Source organism: Canis aureus, chromosome 16 (genome assembly GCF_053574225.1).
Source record: "Canis aureus isolate CA01 chromosome 16, VMU_Caureus_v.1.0, whole genome shotgun sequence".
NCBI lineage: Eukaryota > Metazoa > Chordata > Mammalia > Carnivora > Canidae > Canis > Canis aureus.
Genome location: NC_135626.1, coordinates 30,870,706 through 30,890,567, shown reverse-complemented (window position 1 = coordinate 30,890,567; position 19,862 = coordinate 30,870,706). Strand labels below are relative to the sequence as shown.

General features: G+C 38.8%; 1 protein-coding gene across 21 annotated transcripts in view; it reads left to right on the top strand.

The window, feature by feature from the left end:
• Positions 1 to 16,249, top strand: part of STXBP4 (syntaxin binding protein 4) — a 213,793-nt gene extending 197,544 nt beyond the window's left edge. For 7 of the 21 annotated variants that reach the window (XM_077852640.1, XM_077852656.1, XM_077852637.1 and 4 more), the window contains one exon: positions 16,014 to 16,240. In XM_077852640.1, coding sequence (XP_077708766.1) covers positions 16,014 to 16,072 — 59 coding nt within the window. In that variant the 3' untranslated portion in view covers positions 16,073 to 16,240. Of the gene's footprint in view, positions 1 to 16,013 lie in introns of all 21 variants that reach the window. The other 14 variants (XM_077852647.1, XM_077852645.1, XM_077852646.1 and 11 more) reach the window with 7 other exon arrangements.
• Positions 16,250 to 19,862: the final 3,613 nt, after the last annotated feature.

Genomic DNA, 19,862 nt, shown 5'->3' with positions numbered 1-19,862 from the left:
GACCAGATGGGATGTTTTTCCACTTTCTTATACTTTTGCATGTATGGTTCTCTACATCTAGAATACGTAGTTTGCATTTCCATTCAAAAAGAAAAATTATATAGCTCACTCCTGTCTCATCTCCACTATCGATTCCTTGAGGAGCTGTGTCCTCTTTATTTGAGTTACTTGCCCCTGCTGTATACTCGTGTAGCATCTTGCACTCACTCCTGTAATTGAAATTATCTCACAGCACAGCAGTTACTGTTTGCCATCTTTCCCACCCTCAAAATTATGAACTCCTAATAGTGAGTGTGTCCTGGTTATCATCGTAGTCACATCAGTTAGGAATGTTGACAGGTACATGAGAGATGCTCAGTGGTTGTAGAAAGGATAGATGGTAGGAGACCTTGGGTAAGATTGAAAATGTTTCTTAAGCTCCAGAAGGTGTTGAGAATTATCCTTCCCAACCAAATAGAGGAAAAATTAGCTTCAAATTTTCTGAAATTCCAAATTCTCTGAAATTCTCTGGATAAAACTAGAACACAGAAAAATTATAGGCAGATATATTTTAGCACAAGCTAAGAAAGAAATTTCTACTGGTCACATATATTCCCAAATGGGACTATTTGACGAACTCACTAGTGGTATTCAAGTAAAGGCTGCTATAATATATGTTTCAGAATTTAGGTGATATTTTTCCATTATTTTTTTTTCTTCCATTTTTTTCTCTTAGGAAGCTAGCCCTAAATCTCTGTGGTGCCTTTTTTGAAAGCAGTCATTTTCTTTCTTTTTTGATTGGTTTCAATAGTTTGTCTTTGATTTTTATCAGTATTACTATGTTCTCTATAGATGTGAGGGGAGTTTTTTGTTTATCTGCTACTTATTATGATTAGAGTTTATAGCACTTCTTGAAAATATGATTTGATTTTTTTTGGTCATTTTTGGAAAATCTCAGTCAACATCTCTTCAACATGCTTCTGCCCATATTCTCTTTCCTTTCTTTCTAAGACTCCAGCTAGATATATGTTAGACCATTATACCGTGTCCCTATATGCTCCCATTTTTATTTTTTATTTTTTTAAAGATGTTATTTATTTATTCATGAGAGATACAGAGAGAGAGAGAGAGAGAAGCAGAGACACAGGCAGAGGGAAAAGCAGGCTCCATGCAGGGAGCCTGATGTGGGACATGATCCCAGGTTTCCAGGATCACACCCTGGGCCGAAGGCAGGCACTAAACCACTGAGCCACCCAGGGACCCCCTGTTCCCATTTTTAATTCTATTCTCTCCTTATATCATTCTGGATGTTTTCTTCTGGCCTATCTTCCTTTTCACTAATTTGCTCTTTAGCTGTGGCTAATCTGATGCTAAACTATTTAGTTCTTAATTTCAGTTACTATATTGTGCATTTCCACAGTTTATATTTGCTGCTTTTTCATAGTCTCTAGTTTCCAGCTGAAATTCTCTGTTTTATCATCCCATTTCTTGAACATACTAATCACAGTTAATTTAAAGCTCATAGCTGAAAACTCCAACATCTAGATCATCTGTGCATCTGTTTCTATTTCTTCTATTTTGTTTGATTCTCTTTTGTGAATTCTTCTCTCTTTGCCTGACTCATTATTTTTTTAACTGAATTATAAATATTGTGAGTGAAAAATTATAGAGAAAATTCAGGGCTTGAAAAGATGTTATCTTCCTCAGAAAAGACTTGATTTTACTTGTTAAAACAGTTATAGATGTAGACCACCTTAATCACCTGAATCCCTAATAGCTGGACTTCATTCTTTGAGAACTAGGATTAGTCTATTTCAGACTAACTTTGTTCCTAAAATATAGATCTTCAAAGATTCCAACTGAAAACCTTGGCTTTCTATGTATTAGGAACAGTATTCCTTGATGGACTCTGTACTCAATTTTTGGCAGCACCTCCTTCATATGAATCAAAACAAAGTAATCAATCTCTCAGCCACCAACTGACACAGCTGGACTCAACTCTATGGGCTCTCCTTTCTCTGAGTTTTTGCCCTCTCAAATACTTATTGCTTTCGTATCTCTTCAATACCTTCAAAAAGGTAACACACACACACACATACACACACACACACAAACATACAAATACACATATAATATTCCAGAATGTGTCTATTTATATCTATATCTACATTTACATATCTTGCAATTTTGGTAATTTTCCAATACTTTCAAAGAGAATTTTTAAAAAGAAAAATAAATAAATAAATAAATAAATAAATAAATAAATAAATAAATAAATAATAAATAAATAAAATTTTATCCAGGCTTTCTAGTCATCCTAATGAAAGGATTTGTTTGAAAAAAGTTAGTGTAGCACTGCAGGAAGTAGAATCTTGCTTTAGTATTTGTATGGAAGGGTGGAGTTTCACTGGATAAATCTTAAACTTTATCTGGAAGAGTAAATGCAAGAAAATAGCCAAGAAACATTTTTTTCAGTTAAGAATAATTTGTCTTTATACTATAAAGCTTTAGTAATAAAACTGTATGATACTGAGATAAGAATAAACAAATGGATTCATATAAATGAAAAAATAAAATTGTTGGCTATACTATATATTTGTTATGTATTATATATAAAGGAGGCATTTGACCTCATATAATATTAATGCCAGATGAATTAAAGAGCTACAGATTCAAAGAGCCATAATATTGAAGTAGATTAAAGAAATCCTTCCTAGGTTAACACACAAAGTAAAAACAAATTAAAGATAGTCGATATTAAGTAAAACTTTTGTAGGGCAAAAGATACCATTAGTAGTGTTAAGAGGTAAACAGATAAGCAATAAACTGGGAAAGATAAATGACAGACATTTATGTTTATAGACATAGATTCAGAGAGAGATATATATCTGTCATATATATATTTCTTCAGTCTGTGTGTATACATGTTCATAGAGAGAGATACAAAGATAGAAAAACAGAGAAAAAACTCTAACATTTTCAATAAAAAGATAAATTATCCTATAGAAAAGTAAAGTGAAGAGATAATTTACATAAAAACAAAAATTTTTAAATCTATTTGAAGATGCCCAAACTCACTACATTAAAATATCTAAAAATAATAATAATAGTAAGGTAGTTTTTTAGTATTTCAAACTAACAAATATTTATATACATTCTTGGCAAGGGTGTGAGGAGATAGGAGCTCTTATGTAGTCTTGGTGGGAAGATAAATTGATGCAAATTTTATGGAAGACAATTTGGCAGTATTTACCAAACTTTAAAATATGCATATCATTTCACTTCTAGGAATCTCCTCTACAGAAATATTGGCACTTGAATAAAAGGAAATATACTGAAGCATTATTTCTAGCAGTATAAAATTGGAAACTATCTAAATGTCCCCCATGTAAAGGAATGGTTAATTAAATTTTTTTGCATACATTAAATAGCATACTATAAATCTATTTAAAAGTACAAGGCAGTTCTAGACTTACTATCACGGACTATATATTGAATAGTGAGGAAAGCAAGGTATAAAAATTGTATAATATGATGCCTTTTTAAAAAACTCTACTGCTGTGATTATTACGTATATGTTATGTGGGTGTATTGGTGTGCATGTGTGTGACTGGCTTATTATGTGACTTGAAATCAGTAACCAACAGAAAATAGCTGTGCATTTCTTTCCATGATCTCCCCTTCCCAGTCATGATAACTACAACAGGCATCTCTGTAGCCTCCTTTCTGATCACTTGAAGATAGAAAATATAGCCATCCTGAATCAAAACTTCGATGTCATATCCAATTAGAAACTTCTCCACTTTACCAACACAGTCCTAACCATAGGTTGGAGACCAATAACGGGGCAGTAAAGGGTGGGGGGGATGTATATTCTTATACTCTTTCTTCCTTTTCCCCACCCTTACTGATGTCTCCAACAGGGTCAAGTCATGGTAAAGGCAGTTTTCAAGGAAAGAGCCAAATGTCTTATGTGGCCACTGCTATGATAATCCTATGTCAATGATCTCTGTCCAGGAAGACTCTCTCATGTAGGTTTCGTATGGAGGTGTATCTGGGAGTTCTTCGGAAACACTGATGGGAACCTTCAACATAACCCAAGGGAGTCACTCTCCACCTGTCCCCCTTTAACCTCTTACCCCACAACCTCTTACTTCTGGGGTCCCTGCACCCTAACAGGCCACCCTTTGGAGAGGGCTCCAGTCTAGTGATTCTCCATTTGCAAAGCTCACACTTTCTTTCCCCACCATGTACAACTCACCAGACTGCTGACCCTCTCCAGGCTGTGCCATCCCAGGCAGCCTCAGACAGACTCCTGCCCTCAGGCTCCTTCCTGAAGGAAAGTAGTCACCAGTCACTGTGTGCATACACACCCCAAACTTCTACAGATGCACTGCAGGTTCTCCTCAGAACCCTCTAGCCTTGCTTCATGTCAGTGCCCCCACCCAGTATCCAGCTCCACAGGCATTCAACCTGGGAGTCAGGCCTATTTCCTTTCTCACCCTCATGAGCCATTCATTCATGTAGGGGGCCACCTTACTGGGCCTGAAATAAAAAAGAAAAGCCAAAGACCTCTCTCTCTACTCCTATAAATTACTTTCAAGTTAATTTCTAGCTACTTTACACAAGCTTAATGGTGATATCACTGATCTCACTTTGCTTTGTTTCAGTAAATTCTCTGTGGGTGGGTATTGTGCTTTCTCTTTAGAATATGGGTCATATATACCTATTGTCTTCATCTTTGCTGCATTAGCTGAAAATCCAAAATAATAAGAAATACCCCATTTAGCATCCTGTCACATTTATACCACATCTCCCCTCTGCTGCATGCAGATACATATATGTAGTTTGTTTATGAATGGAACAAGATGTAGAAGGATACCCACAAACTGAACACTGATCAGCTTTGCAGTGGAATTGGGGAACAATATGAGGGTAACTTTTGCTTTTCACTCTGTATTTCTGTGTTATTGACTTTATTTACAATGAGCATGCAATTCTTTTGTAACTTCAAAAACAGTGAAATAGTGATGATAGTAATAATAATAATAAAATATTGATAATATCTACCATTTTTAAGTCTCAAAGTACCAGGCTGTGTGCTAGATGCTTTATTAACACTATCTGTTTTAATCCTCTCCACAGCCCCATCAGTATGCCCTCTTGATAGATAAAGAAACTGAGACTCTTTGAGGCCAACTTGGCCGAAATTCTAAACTGTGCTGGGTCTAGAAGCCAGTGTAGTCTGCCTCTAGAAACCCAGGCAACTCTCCTGGTATGTCCTCATCCTTCATAGCATTTAGCAGGTGAGAAACACTCAGTGTTGCGTGGGGCATGGCACAGCTGCCACCTCATGTCCAGACCCAACTGAGGCACATCTAGTGCTGTCCTCTTTTTTTTTATATTTAAGATTTTATTTATTTATTCATGAGAGACACAGAGAGAGAGAGAGAGGCAGAGACACAGGCAGAGGGAGAAGCAGGGTCCATGCAGGGAGCCTGATGTGGAACTCGATCCCGGGACTCCAGGATCATGCCCTGAGCCAAAGGCAAACACTCAACTGCTGAGCCACCCAGGGATCCCTAGTGCTGTCCTCTTAACTGACAGAGGAGCAATGGTGTGGAAGAAAGATCTGAGCTGGGGAGTAAAAGACCCAAACAAACAAGCTGAGCTGAGAGTTTAAGCTTCTCTGAGCCTCACTTTGCTCATCTGTGCATTTGAGACAAAAAAAAACCACTTACCTCGCAAGGTGAGGTGAAGGCTCAGTGAAACAAATATGGCGAGCACACATCTTGCTAACCAGGGTCAGTTGTTTTTAATCAGTAGTTCATTGTTCCTAGTAAAAAGTGAGCAGCCTGGGATCCATGATCAGCTATTCTACACTCTTTCACATCTCCTGCTGATGCTTTGGACAGTGCTACAGACTGAATATTTGCATCCCCCACTCCCAAGCCCTACACCAAAATCCTACCCCCTCCAATTTAATGGTACTTAGGAGCAGGCCTTTGGGAGGTGCTTAGGTCATGAGAGTGGAATCCTCATGAATGAATGGGATTAGTACTCTTAGACCCCAGAGAACTCTCTCATCACTTTCACCCTGTGAAGACAGCAAGTCCTCACCAGACACTGGATCAGCTATTGCCATGATCATGGTTTCCTAGCCTCCAGAACTGAGAGAAATAAATGTTTATAGTTTATAAGCCACCTAGCTTATGGTATTTCTTTATAGCAGCTCAAATGGACTAAGACAGATGAAGCACATTACATTAGTGTTGTCCTGCAGGTCATGTCATGGGCTAAAAGACAGTTTTGGCTTGCTGAGAACATCGCTGTCCATCCCACCATTCCTCTCTTCCAACAGGATTCTCATTGGTGTCAGTCATAAGGTCTTTCAGATTCCGTGGGATTTAGGGCATCATTAAGAGGCAGGCTGAATGTGAAGTCTAGACTGCTCGCTGGTAGTGGGTAGGTTCACAACATAAGTTAGGGTGTAATGTTTGGGAGGTGTGCATGTGTATTTGATAGGGAAGAAAGATGTGAGGTGAAAAGGGTGGAGGTCACTAATGAAACACAGATTATCTCCCAAACATGCTGATTCCTGCATCTAGAATATTTACTGGTCAACATTCAAGCAGTAGAAAATGGAATCACTGACACACTGTATAAACCTAAATTTTCTAATGGCAATCTATGTTATTAAACCTATAATGAGAAAAAGTCTGAACAGAGGAGCAGTCTAGCTTATTAAGCTATTTTTTTGCTCTATTTTTCATTTTATAAAGAGATTCAAATTCAAAGCCTATACAACAAAGAAGTGCTCATACCCCTTTATGGAGTTATGTTTGTTTTATTTACTTTAAATTGGGCTTAAATTAGGCCTCAGAAGGAGGGAATTCATTAAAATCCCAATATGTGATGTTGGCAAGTTGCCATCTTAAAGTCCTGTATTCCTTCCTTTGATAGGATTCAAAGGGAAAATCATAAATGCCAAAAATAAAACTATGGTTGTGCTTGATGTGCCAATTATAATGTTTTCATCAGATTACAAAATCATAAAATTAGAAAGATAAGGAGGAAAAAGATTAATTCTTGATAACTGCATATCTTTTTCCTCATTTAAAATATACATAGACATTGTGTACATTATGTGTATTTTCTTCTAGAATCTTTCTATGAAGATACCCACAAACTCACAAACACACATGTATGTTGTAAACTTGGCGTCATACATTGTGCAGAAATTTGTATCCTGCTCTTTTCCACTTAATCTTATATCATTCCACTTAATCATTATATCATCCCACTTAAACTTATATCATTCCTGCCATGGAATGCTATTTTAAAAGAGGATTTTTTTTAAATGGCTAAATACTACCCATCATAGATTAGGCATAAATCATTCATTGAAGAGACCCTATCACTATGCCTGTAGGGGCTATTTCCAGTGGGTCATCATCCTAAATCATGTTATGAGCAGTAGCCATGTTTAAATATAAATTTGGAATCATGTATCTTTTTAGATTCTTAGAAATAAAATTTTTGTAGTCAAAAAGTGCACATTTTAAAGCTTGTGGGATATTTCTTGTGAAGTGCCCCCCATGATATTTGTTATTGTGTGACTCCCATAAGAGGGGACATGGGCCAAGATTTCACCCTACCTTCATCAGCCTTAAGCATCATTCATTTCAATCGTGGCGATTTATGTGTGTCTTTTCATGTTTTTATACCAATGTTACTGTTTGTTTAATTAGAATTTTTTCCTTTTTTAAATTTAGGGGTATTCATCCTTCATTCTGTTTGTTTGCAAATAGGTTTTCCAGTTTGTCATACACATTTACATTTTGTTTTTGGTGTTGGTGACAAATGGCTTACATTTTTCAGTAGCTAGATATAACCTTCTCTTTCAATGATCTCTCCTCTTGCTTTTATGCTTGCAGTCCTCATCTGTCCCTAATTAGTTTACTATCTGCCAATGCTTTATTCTGGTTTTTAAATTTTTAAAAAATATTCAATCTATATAAAATTCATCTGCTGGGAACTATAAAATAAAGATCCAATTTGATTTTTTAAAAAATAGATTTAATTATGTCAAATTAGTTTTTGAATACTCTCTTGTTCTGAGGACTAAAGTGACCAAAGACTTTTTAATTATCTCAGAGAAGCCTGAAATGTCATAGGTCCCATCCTGGATTATATCCAAGACACTAGGAAAGAATTCATTTTTCAAATGGGTATGCAGGAGCAGTGGTTAAGAACAGAATCAGGTTATTTTCCATTATACTGTTCAAATGCTGATGTTCAACATGACTGTTACAGTAAACAAGGAAAAAAGAAAAAAGTCATAAAGGGAGTCAAGCAAATAAGAAGAGTGCAAATCATGCCCCTATTAAAAAACCTATAAAGAAGATTAAGAGAAATTAGTTTCTGAGCAGGCCTTTTGCCCCCAAGATCCTCATTTAAATAGTAGTATTAATTATCAGGCCATAAAACTCAATGGACACAAAGAATACAACCTTGTAAAATTTTTCTCTGACTCGTTTAATACCTAGCCAGAGCCTTCATTCAGTCTGATGTAGAAAACATAAGCTATTAAATCAGATAAACTCAATTAGTTGTGATTTTTTTTTCCCCAGGCACTTTAGGATAAGATTTAATCTATGTTCTGCTCATCTCACCCTCAAAGTGCCATCCAACTTTGAGAGGGACTTTGGTGGATGTGGTGTCTGGTCTACAGCTTCCCTCCCATATCTGATAGAATTTCTTGGGGTGTAAGGCACCAGGTATAAACTCTGGTCGCTACCTTGGGTCCCTTCTATATCTGCAAGCATATGCTCCATTGTGCCTTGTCTTCAGAGAACAGATCCACAGAGGTCACCTTCCTCACTCTGATGGCCGGGCTCCTCCTGTAAGTGATCCCCTGTCAGCCACTCTGTGTCCTTCTAAGAGGCATGTGGAACTTTTGGCTATTATCCTGTGCCTCTCAGTTGTCATAAGTGCCTGTTGGGTGTGGGAGGTGGGGGAGGAGGTGCTATCTTGAGCCCTTTCTGCTTAGACCTGCCCCATCCCCATTTATGCTATAAACTACTTTCTAAAGTGGGTGTAAAAGACTTCTCTGAAGCATTGCTACCCATTCAGGATTTATCTGGGGAGCAAAATACAAATCTCCTCTTCTCAGATGTGCTCCATTCTGCTATCATGGGTCTCTTTCATGCTGATTCAGGGGCAGAGTAAAAGGGACAGATTCATCCCTGGGACTGACTGGCAGCTAAGCTCCCTTATCCTCCCCTGAAGCTCCTCTTCACCCAGGCTGTCACCTTTTTCTATAGAAAGTTATGTAGGGAATTAACTCTATATCTGGCTTCCTTCGGAGTTTTAGCCTTTGAAAACAAAACAAGACAAGAAAACAACCTTATCTCATGCCTCCCCTGCAAAAATAAAAGGGCTTCCATTTTAAGAGTAGTGCCTCTGCTCTGAGTTTCAAGAATCTACTTGGATTTTTTTTAAGGTAGGATAGAAAGAATTCGCCTTTATTCTTTCTAAGTCTCCTAGCAGTGTTCTCTTAAGCACTTGATGCTGCTGAGTCAGTGGAAATAGGATCATGGTGGGAAGGAGGGAACCAAACCTTACTGAATATTTCTAAGTTTTAATCTGTAATGTGTGTGTTTCCAATCTCCAATTATCTAACAAACATCACCACATGTACACCCACTTCCTCTCTGCTCAGAGCCAACGAGAAGGAAGCCAGCCATTCTACAGTTTCCTGAGCCAAAGGGTGAGGAAAGAGACTCTACAGCAGACATGTACACGTCCATTAATGACAGGTGCACTTCAAAGTGACCTGAACTGATGGAGGTCAGTGGGGGAGATTTCTTCCAGATGTTTGCTCTCCTACATCAGAAGTACCCCCAGCAACAAAGGGTGGAAATAAAGGCAATCTTACCTGAAGGGAACTACTGTTGGGACAAGAACCAGATTTAAGCATCCAGAAAATTATTTGTTTCCATGTAGTTTTACTTTTATATTATATTTGACAATATGTAATGAATGACAAAGAAAGAAATTCTATCCCCATGGGCCCTACAGAGTGGACAGTGAACACATTTTAACCTTGTAATAAAAAAAGCCAGATTTATATGCCTCCAACCTGAAATGACTTTGGAATTGTCAGAAAAGTGAACTGGGGAGAACAAGGCCCCACCTCTGTTCATTAATCAATTTGAGGTGTCTTAATTAAATTCTCCTCTGAGCCCCAAGAAGGTGAAGAGAGACTATAAGGTATAACTTGAACAAGACTCTCCCACAACCACAATATAAGTAGGAAGAAATAATGTCTGGATCTTTCTGACATAAAAGGAGAGAGGATTATTTCCCTGTCGTGCATTCTCTGTTTAAAGGACTAACATGTAGGAAAGAAACTACATTTATTTAGGGTTCTTATTCCACACACACAAAAAATAATAAATAAATAAACAGAATTAGGCTTAATGTCTGGAAAGAAAGAAATTTCATGGAACGCCTGGGTGGCTCAATTGGTTGAGTGTCTGCCTTTGGTTCGGGTCCTGATCCTGGGGTCCTGGGATCGAGTCCCACATGGGGCCCCCACAGGGAGCCTGCTTCTCCCTTTACGTGTGTCTCTGCCTCTCTCTGTGTCTTTCATGAGTAAATATATAAAATCTTTAAAAAAAAAAAAAAAAAGAAATTTCACATTAGCATCCAGTGAGGAAACAGAAACCGGGGAGAAGATAAGAGGAGAGAAGTATAGTCACTGCTAAGTGTACAAGCAATAATCCATAGTGGTTTGATACCACATCCCCAATAGAATCACTGGTCCCTAAATTCTCTGGTCTCCTGCCTTCCCCTCAAAGGTCCTGGGAGGGATGGGGTTCATTCATTTGCTTCTTGCTGCTGGCTTGTCATTCTGTCATGCTGTGACCTCAGTTTGCCATGTGGTGGCCTCAACCATCCTCTTGGCCACCTCTGCTACATTCTTAAACTCAGGGCTGTCATTATCCTAGATTGACCTTCTCACTGCCAAGGACATAAGGGAAGGTTCTCTCCCCAGCATATTATAACTTCTTTACAAGCAACCCCAAAGAGTGGCCTGGCTTTTGTCATTTTCATTTGTTTGTTCATTCATTCATTCAACATGTATTCAATAAATGATTAGCAGCTACCACATGCCTGGCATTGGGCCTGAAACTGGGGTAACAGTGGAGAAAAGATGATGATGGTCACTGACTTCATGGAGCACATGATCATTGCAATGCTGTAATTATCTTCCTTTTCCAAAAAACTTCTGATAATCTCAAGTTCAGAGAAACACATGAGGTGGTACTTCAAGGCTCATGCTTGAAAGAATTCATTCCCACCAGTGGCCACCCAGTATCTCAGAACCTTCTTGTCTCTCCATCTGGGGATGATCTTCCTCTTCACTCAGGCCTTTCCCCCCTACTTACCTTTCTTAAATATTTTAATACCCACATCACACAAACCTACTATTGATTCTATTTATCACCATTTTTTCCCAAGAGGGGTAGAGGGCCATTATGAAAATGAAATTTCATCAGCCCAAGTTGGTCAGTCATGCTGATTATATTATATTCAACCTACAGATGTGAATACTCATATTATAAAAATTTATAAGCAATGAACAGTGAAGTTCATGGTCAAAATAATAAACAGAGGGTGCATTTGGTATTTTTCACATAATTTTCCTCCTAACTGAATAGTAAGGAACCTATTCACAATTTTAGAAAAGAGTGACAAGATCACTTTTATACCCCCCATCCTATACAATGTATTTACGATTTATGGGGCTTTGGAAATGGGAGTACTTAAACAGAATTAGGGTAAATTATAATGGGTCTCCAGCTTAGTGGGAAAAGGTATCCAGTTAGTTTCTTTACACTTTCTCTTCAGTGCTTTTACCTTCCCTAAAATGCTGCTTTGCAGAAACAACCTCCATTCCCTTTCTTCTTAAAGGATATTCTGATAAAAATATAGTTAGGTAGCCAGAGCTATAATTTTACCTTGTACATAGTGACATACTCTACTCATGTGGTTTAAGACATTTGTGGGTTTTTTTTTTAAAGATTTATTTATTTATTTTAGAGAGAGAGAGAGAGAATACAACCAGGAGGAGCAGAGAGAGAATCTCAAGCAGACTCCCTGCAGTGCAGAGCCTGAGGCAGTGCTCGATCTCACAATCCTGAGATCACAACCTGAGCCAAAAATCAAGAGTCAGACACTTAACCAACTGTGCCACCGAGGAGCCCCAAGACATTTATGCTTCTGAGCATCATTCCCTGAGATGGGGAGGCTGGATCATCTGGTCTCCTGATGACAAGTCAGGCTCATTCCTACTATCTTGAGAATACTCCTTGTAGATATTATGGGAGGTAGGTTTTATGGTGGGGGTGAGTGTGTGTTCAGAACCGAGAAGAAATTGAGAACGATTTCTCAATTTTTGCAATGCAGGCAGGACAAGGCCTAAACCATCATAAACCTCTGTGAAATTTTAATCCTCTACACTGTCATTGACTCACTTACTCCTGTGATGAGAGGGTGCTCATGAGGTCAGTAAAACTGACTAAAGATAGTCAAGCAGAAACAGGTTACCCAGGGACCTCAGAGGAGTAACAGCTGTGAATAGGACATCCCAGTAGTAACAACAAAAGAGAAAACTGGCATGACTGTCTTGAATGCGCAGGTGTATAAATGATGCCTAGAAATACCCTAATTCTCTGCAGGACTTTACTGACTAAAGGCAGAATCATCTGAGTGGAAGAAACAATGAAATACACCTGAGAATTCTGAGTTTGTCAGCAAAATCAATGCAGAAATATGATATGGAAGATTTTCCTGGACAAGGGGAAAGCCAAGTTGATCACACCCTAATAGATATCAACCCTGCAAAGGAAGACTATGGTGATAGAAAGGGGTTGGTCAGCCAAAAAAAGTATAGATAAATGAGGATTAGAGAGGCAAAACTTGACATCCTGTGCCCAGTCTTACCCAGAGGAGAGAGACCATACATCTGGAAGATTTACCACAGTCTGTATATCCTTCAAGAAACTATACAGTGAATTTGTTAAGAATGTCTCTAGTGCTGGATTAACCTAGTTGGAACACCAGGACCCTAGCTTACCTACCTACTTGCTTATTTACTTACTTATTGTCTGGAACAAGATACTTAAATTTTCTGATTCTTGGTTTCTTCATATGTAAAATCAAGATAATATTAACAGTTCCTTGTTGCTCTTTCTTTCTGAGAATATGATGAGACTACATTTCCCAGCCTCTCCTGAAGTTTTTGGGGTGACCAAGTGACCAACTCCTAGCCAATAGTATATGAGCAGACAGAATCTGGAACTCCTCCGGGCTTGACCCATTAAAAACTTCCTATTTCAAACTTCCTCCTCTTTACTTTCTCATTGGGTAGATGCAGTAGAGCCTCTAATATCCTGGATACCCGAATGTCTGTGTGGAGCAGAGGTCTTTTACCAACCTGGAACCACCTTAGGCTATGTGTATGATGAAAAAAAAAATTAAGTTCTATTGGGCAAACCATTATTCCTTTGGAGATGTATTTGATACAGCAGTTAGCCATCTAAACTAGTACACCATTGATTATCCTGTTACAACATATAGGATAGTGCCAGCACATAGAAAGTGCTTAAGTTTTGTAGCTTATTGTTTCTTATTCTTGGCTAGACAAAGCTTCTTTGAGGCTGGTGAAGGCTTTAAAATGGAAATTGGTAAGTCAGACTCAGCTGAAGTTTGTTTTTTTCACTTGCTATATTAGCCAAAAAGCACTACATGGACCATAAGTGAGATGATAAATATGTGCTGGCATGAGTGAACAGCTCTCCAATGCCTTCCTTTTCAAGTGACATACTCGAGATGGGGTGGGCTCAACAGCCTACACAGAGTGAGGGAGTTGTCAAGTCAGAAGAGCCTAGAACTGCACACTCATTGTATTCAATAGCTTGGGATTAGGTGAAGTGGAGAGAGAGGCTACATCAGATCATGTCTATAACATGTCATTTGAGCTTAGGTTTACTTTTACTTTTTTTCTGAACCACAGTTATGTAATGTTCTTCCTTCCATATTTCATTCCTACCACTCCACTGGGTCTACTAAAGGTTTCATCACAAGAGGACCACTACTGTTCTTCTGACTTTCCTTGCTCTCCAAATTAACACATATTCTGATTAGCTTTCTTGTCCTTTGTATGTTAAAACTAAAGCCTAGGAGTGAGGACACAGCATTGGCCACAAGAAAGGAAATCCATATTACACATAATATATTAACATGATCAGGTGTCCATCAGCCACACAGTTGTCATTCTTTATTCTCCATCCTGCTTATTTTTTTCATGACATTCATAGCTATTTAAAATTCCATTTTTTATTTATTTGCCTACTTATTTATTATGTGCCTCTTTCCACTGATGTAACTCTATGAGGATAGAGACTTTATCTCGTTTGCTGCTCTAGCCCAGTGTTCAGAATCAGTGTGCCAATCTCCAAACAGATACAAAGAAAAATTTTTTTCAAGTGAATAAATGAATTTGCTGAATGAATGTATGTTTGTCATGGGTCAAGATTCCTGGATCTGTTCAATTCTTGAGGACTGATCAGAGTTTCTAGACCAACAAAGCTAATTACTGGGCCCCAGATTACTTGGGTCTGCTACCAAGGTCATGTTACTTTTTGGGTATGTGTCTGGGTATCCAGACAGCTGGAATCTTCAGGCAAAGTGACTCTAGAGAATAATAAAAATATTTGGGAATGAATATATTTGGGAATGGAAATTTGTACATTACCCAACTGGAGATGAATCTAGCTTATTGTCACTCTATTCATTGCTATTCATTATTCTCCTTTCTGGTGTCAAGAAAAGATTAGAGCCCTTGGGCTTACTAAGCCTGGAGGGGAAAATGCTGAGAGGAGATATAATCTGCTCACTAGAACAAGTCTTTTTAAATTCATCTCATGTCTTTTTTGGTTAGGGTCATTAAACTGATGGATCTGGGGAAATGTTCTACAATAAAGTGTTTTATGCGGTCTCTCAGGTTATCCTCAGAGACAAGAAAGGAGGTGGTGGGAAGTTGGTTGGCCTATGATTGAATGGCAATCCCTGGAGGATGCAGCAGGGATCTTTGGTGATGGATTTCAGTGGATTTGGTATGAATACCTGGAATACACAATGATCAAATCTATGTATCACAGACAGAGCTAGAATAAGAACTAACACACAGGTGACAGAATCAGGTCCCACAAATTTCTTATTGAGCTGTAAAAATGGACCAAATATAGCAAGACTGAATTTAAAGGAGATAAGTATCAAGGCATGCACTTGGGTTCAACAAATTAATCACATATTCCACCCAACTCAATTCTTTTAAATTGACCAAACCATTCCCAAGCTACATAGTGAATATCCTGGAAAACTTAGTCCCTGACATCTTACAAGAGCGGAAGTCTAGAGTCCTATTTCCCAAGGTCATAGCTAATTCATTTTTTGACCCAGTCTGTTACCACTCCATTTCTTGACATTGGCTGAACACTTGCCCTTTGGCTCTGACCATGAGCATGACCCTCTGCTACTATGATCCTATTTCCCCTGCTTTGACTTCTTCTGGTTTATACTCTAGCGCCTTTGAGCCCAGTCTCCAGGACCCATACCAGCACATTCTCTGACCACAGAGAGTTTAAAGACAGAATGCTTGAAACATTCACCAGTCTTGGTACACATGAGGAAAATGCAGGCCCTTTGTTTGTTAGAAGTACAACACAAATGGTCTAACCATGAGATAGGTTAACAAAATATCAACTTGAGTCATTTTGCCATATTCATGGTGCCAGAAGTTAGAGAGGTTGTTGCCACTCTGTCCACTCTGTGATAGTCAGACCACATCTTGAGATAGGACCTGCTTTTATGTGTTGAACATGATGGTGTATCTTGAGAAAGAATGGTGAGAGCGCTTGAAACCATATCTTATGAAAGAATGTTTCCCCCTTTATTTCCAGGGAAGAAGAAAAAGAAGGGAAGAAATCCCTTTCATTTTACAAAAGCAAAACTTAGCTGAATACAAAGATATGCTCAATGCAGAAAATGTGGAGAAGACAGATAAGCATAAAAGTATATGTATCTTCATTTTTTCCCTTTCTTTCATCTTATGTGTATATATATATATGTATATATGTATATACACATTTATGATATCAATTCATACTTTATTGCTACCCTTTTGTACTTTATAATATATTAAGATGTTTTGACCATGAGAATAATATTACTCTATAGTAGGTTCATTGAAGAATGCATGTGAAAACATTTTAAAAGTATAAAGAAGGGATTTTTGGTTTTGAACTTTAAGAAAATACCATGTATAACTCATGCTAATTTGGATGTTTTTTATTTATTTATATTTATTTTTTTATCCTTTAATTTTTTTAAAGATTTTATTTATTTATTCATGAGAGACACACAGAGAGAGGCAGAGACACAGGCAGAGGAAGGAGAAGCAGGCTCCATGCGGGGAGCCTGATGCAGGACTCGATCCTGGAACTCTGGGATCATGCCCTGAGTTGAAGGCAGATGCTCAACCACTGAGCCACCTAGGCGTCCCAATTTGGATGTTTTTAAAAGGAAAACATAAATTATCAAAATTGGCTTTAAAAGATGTCCAGTTAGCTGTGTCTTTAGCTTGAGGATCTCTGAATGAAGATCCTGTCCACTTGGTCACACAGTCCCCACCTTTGAAACTTTTCCACCCTCTCTCTAGGGTAGAGGAAGGTGCCCTCCATTTGCCATGCTCCATGCCCTCTCTCCTCCATGAGTTATGTCAGGTGGCTGGCTTGGGCAAGTGCCAAAGAAACAATAAGCACTGCTTTCAAACTGGCTGAAGAAGGCTAGGAACTCCTGGTGATTTCAGGCTGTTTTCCAAGCTGCTTGCTGAAGTTAGAAGTGGGGACAGGGTTCTTAGGAAATTGTTTGCTACCACCTTTCCAGACTCATTGCTGGGCCCCACAGATCATCAGCTCTCACCTTCTCCTTCTGAGAAGGAATGGAAGAGAGGATGAGCTGTTACATCACCTGGAATTCTACTGTCTCTGATCATGGCTTCCTCCAATAAGGTATCAACACTAAATCCCCCAAAAGGTACCATGTCAGCTATGGCCCACTAAGTATTCACAGAAATAGGGCCACCTGAGGACATCCCCTCAAGCTCTGGAAAGAATGGGATAGAGATCAAAACCACCCTTCAGAGTGTACAACCAAGACAGACTAAAGTATTCCCACTCCCCATATAGACCTAGTGAGGACCTGCCTCTGAGCCTTGTCTCCTGCTATGTCCTCTGTATAGAGTGTATTTTCCCATCTCGTGACAGCTTACTTGGCTTTAAGTGCCAGCTCAAAGCAACCCTGCACCAGGAAGTACCAATGATTTTGTCTTCTATCTTACATGGCACACACTGTCCTATCTCTTAAGGCATTGTTTTTTCACCCTCCTGTTATACTTACAAATGCAAATAACTTAACTTCCCCTCTGGCCTAGGACTTCTTTATGGCCTGGTCAATGGCTGATTTATTTTTATTTCCCCCATGGGCAATCAGCAAACAAATGAAGGAGAGGGCTGGTGGGTGGGGGATGGGCTAGATGGGTGATGGGTATTAAAGAGGGCACTTGTTATGATGAGCACAGGGTGTGGTATGTAAGTGATGAACCACTACTCTACTCCTGAAACTAATTTTTCACTATATGTTAACTACCTAGAATTTAATTTTTTAAAAGATTTTATTTATTTATTCATGAGAGACACACACACAGAGAGAGAGAGAGAGAGAGAGGCAGAGACACAGGCAGAGGGAGAAGCAGGCTCCATGCAGAGAGCCTGACGTGGGACTCATCCCAGGTCTCCAGGATTAGGCCCTGGCCTGAAGGCGGCACTAAACCACTGAGCCACCCGGGCTGCCCAGAATTTAAATTTTTTAAAAAATCTTAAGGAAAAAATAAATAAACATCTCAAAAAAAAATTGCATGTAGAGTAGTTAGCATGGCACCTAGCATATAATAAGCTCTCAGATGTCAGCTATCTTATTTTACCATTTTTGTGTGCAAATCATGAAACATTTTTCCCAAATCAGCAGCAATTTCTCAGAAATATTTGGTAAGTAATTCCTTTTGGGGGCTGTGAAAATAGGGACAATATAAAGGAGAGACTTTCAATAAGCTGTTTATAAATAATTAGGCATTGTCTTTGTCTGCTATAGCAAAATACCACAGACTGGGTGGCTTATAAACAATAGAAATTTACTGCTCACAGTGCTAGAGGCTGGCAAGTCCAAGATGAAGGTGACAGCAGCATTGTCTTCTAGTAAGGATCCCCTACCTGTTCAGAGCAGGTGCCTTCTTGCTGTGTCCTCACACAATAAAAGGGGCTATGGATCTCTCTGGAGCCTCTCTTACAAGGCACTAATCCCATTCTTAAGGACTCCATTCTCATGACCAAAGCACCTCCCAAAGGTCCACTTCCTAATATAATTTGAGGGGAGAGGATTTCAACATTTGAATTCAGGGGAATACCAACATTTAGACTATAGCAGGCAAAGTATGCAGACATAAAAAGAAAACACTTATGGGTACAGAGGAATGTCTGATCTCTCTCTCTCTCTCTCTCTCTCTCTGTCTCTCTCTGTCACACACACACATACACCCCTTTTCCAGATGTCCCTTGGGTTAGAATTCTGCAAACAGTATCTCATAGCAAACATTCTCGACTCTGTCTCTAGGGATGAGCCCTGAGCCAATAATGGAGGAAAGTGATCTAATCACTGTTTCCCTTGAGGAGCCTGTGGTTGCTCAGGATAAAGAAAGCCTGTAATAAAATGTTGTGCATGAATTGATAAAGTAACTATTATTACTGTGGACAATGGAGTACAAGAAATAGTGCCCGAGTTCATTCATTCATGCTCTTTTTTTTTTAAATTCATGCTCTTGAAATTACACTTCCCTGATTTTGTTACACACCAAATCCATCTTTTACAAGGCGAAAGTGGATATATACGTGAAACCAATATACTTCACAGACCCAGTTTATAAAATAATAGGTTTCATTTTCCTGTTAATAAAATCTACATGACTCTAGGGTTACACTTGCGGCTATGAGGTTATTCTTCCCTGCCCTATGATTACCTTTCCTGTGATTCTAGCCTGTTGGGAGAATTAAATAAATGATTACAGGGATAGTGCTTGGACTAGTGTCTACTTTGATTCTAACAGAGTAGCAAGCACTCAAGAAATATTATTTATTATTATTATTCTTGCCATTAATATCATTCCTAGTATTCCCAGTTAGCCCGTTGGAGCCTGAATTTGGCGAGCCAGCTCGAAGAAAAAGATGCCACACACATAGTTATTCACAAATATTCTAGCTCCCTTACTTTCTTGGCACTAGATAGAACTGTTCTCACTCAACCATTCCTGGTCAGGGAGCGGGGAGGGCATGTGACTAGTTCCGTTGGCAATGCCCGGCTCCTCCTGGTTGGAATGTTTGTTGGAACATTGCTGATGCAAGACCCACCAGAGTTCTGTTTTCCCTATGCCAAGACCGGCAATTTTTCACACAATGGCTGTTCCTTCTATCTTGGTCTCCAACAGAACAATGACAAGATGGAGCGGAATCCATACCAACCTGCAATGGGTATGTAATATGAGCAAGAAATACTTCTTTATTCTTTTAAGCCAATATTCCCTTGGTGATAAGATGGCTCAGCCTTGACCACATGCTTCATCCTCAATTTGACCATCAAGCCCCTGTCACCAACCACACCACCTCTCTATCATAGTGACATTTTGTGATCCTTTCGCATCT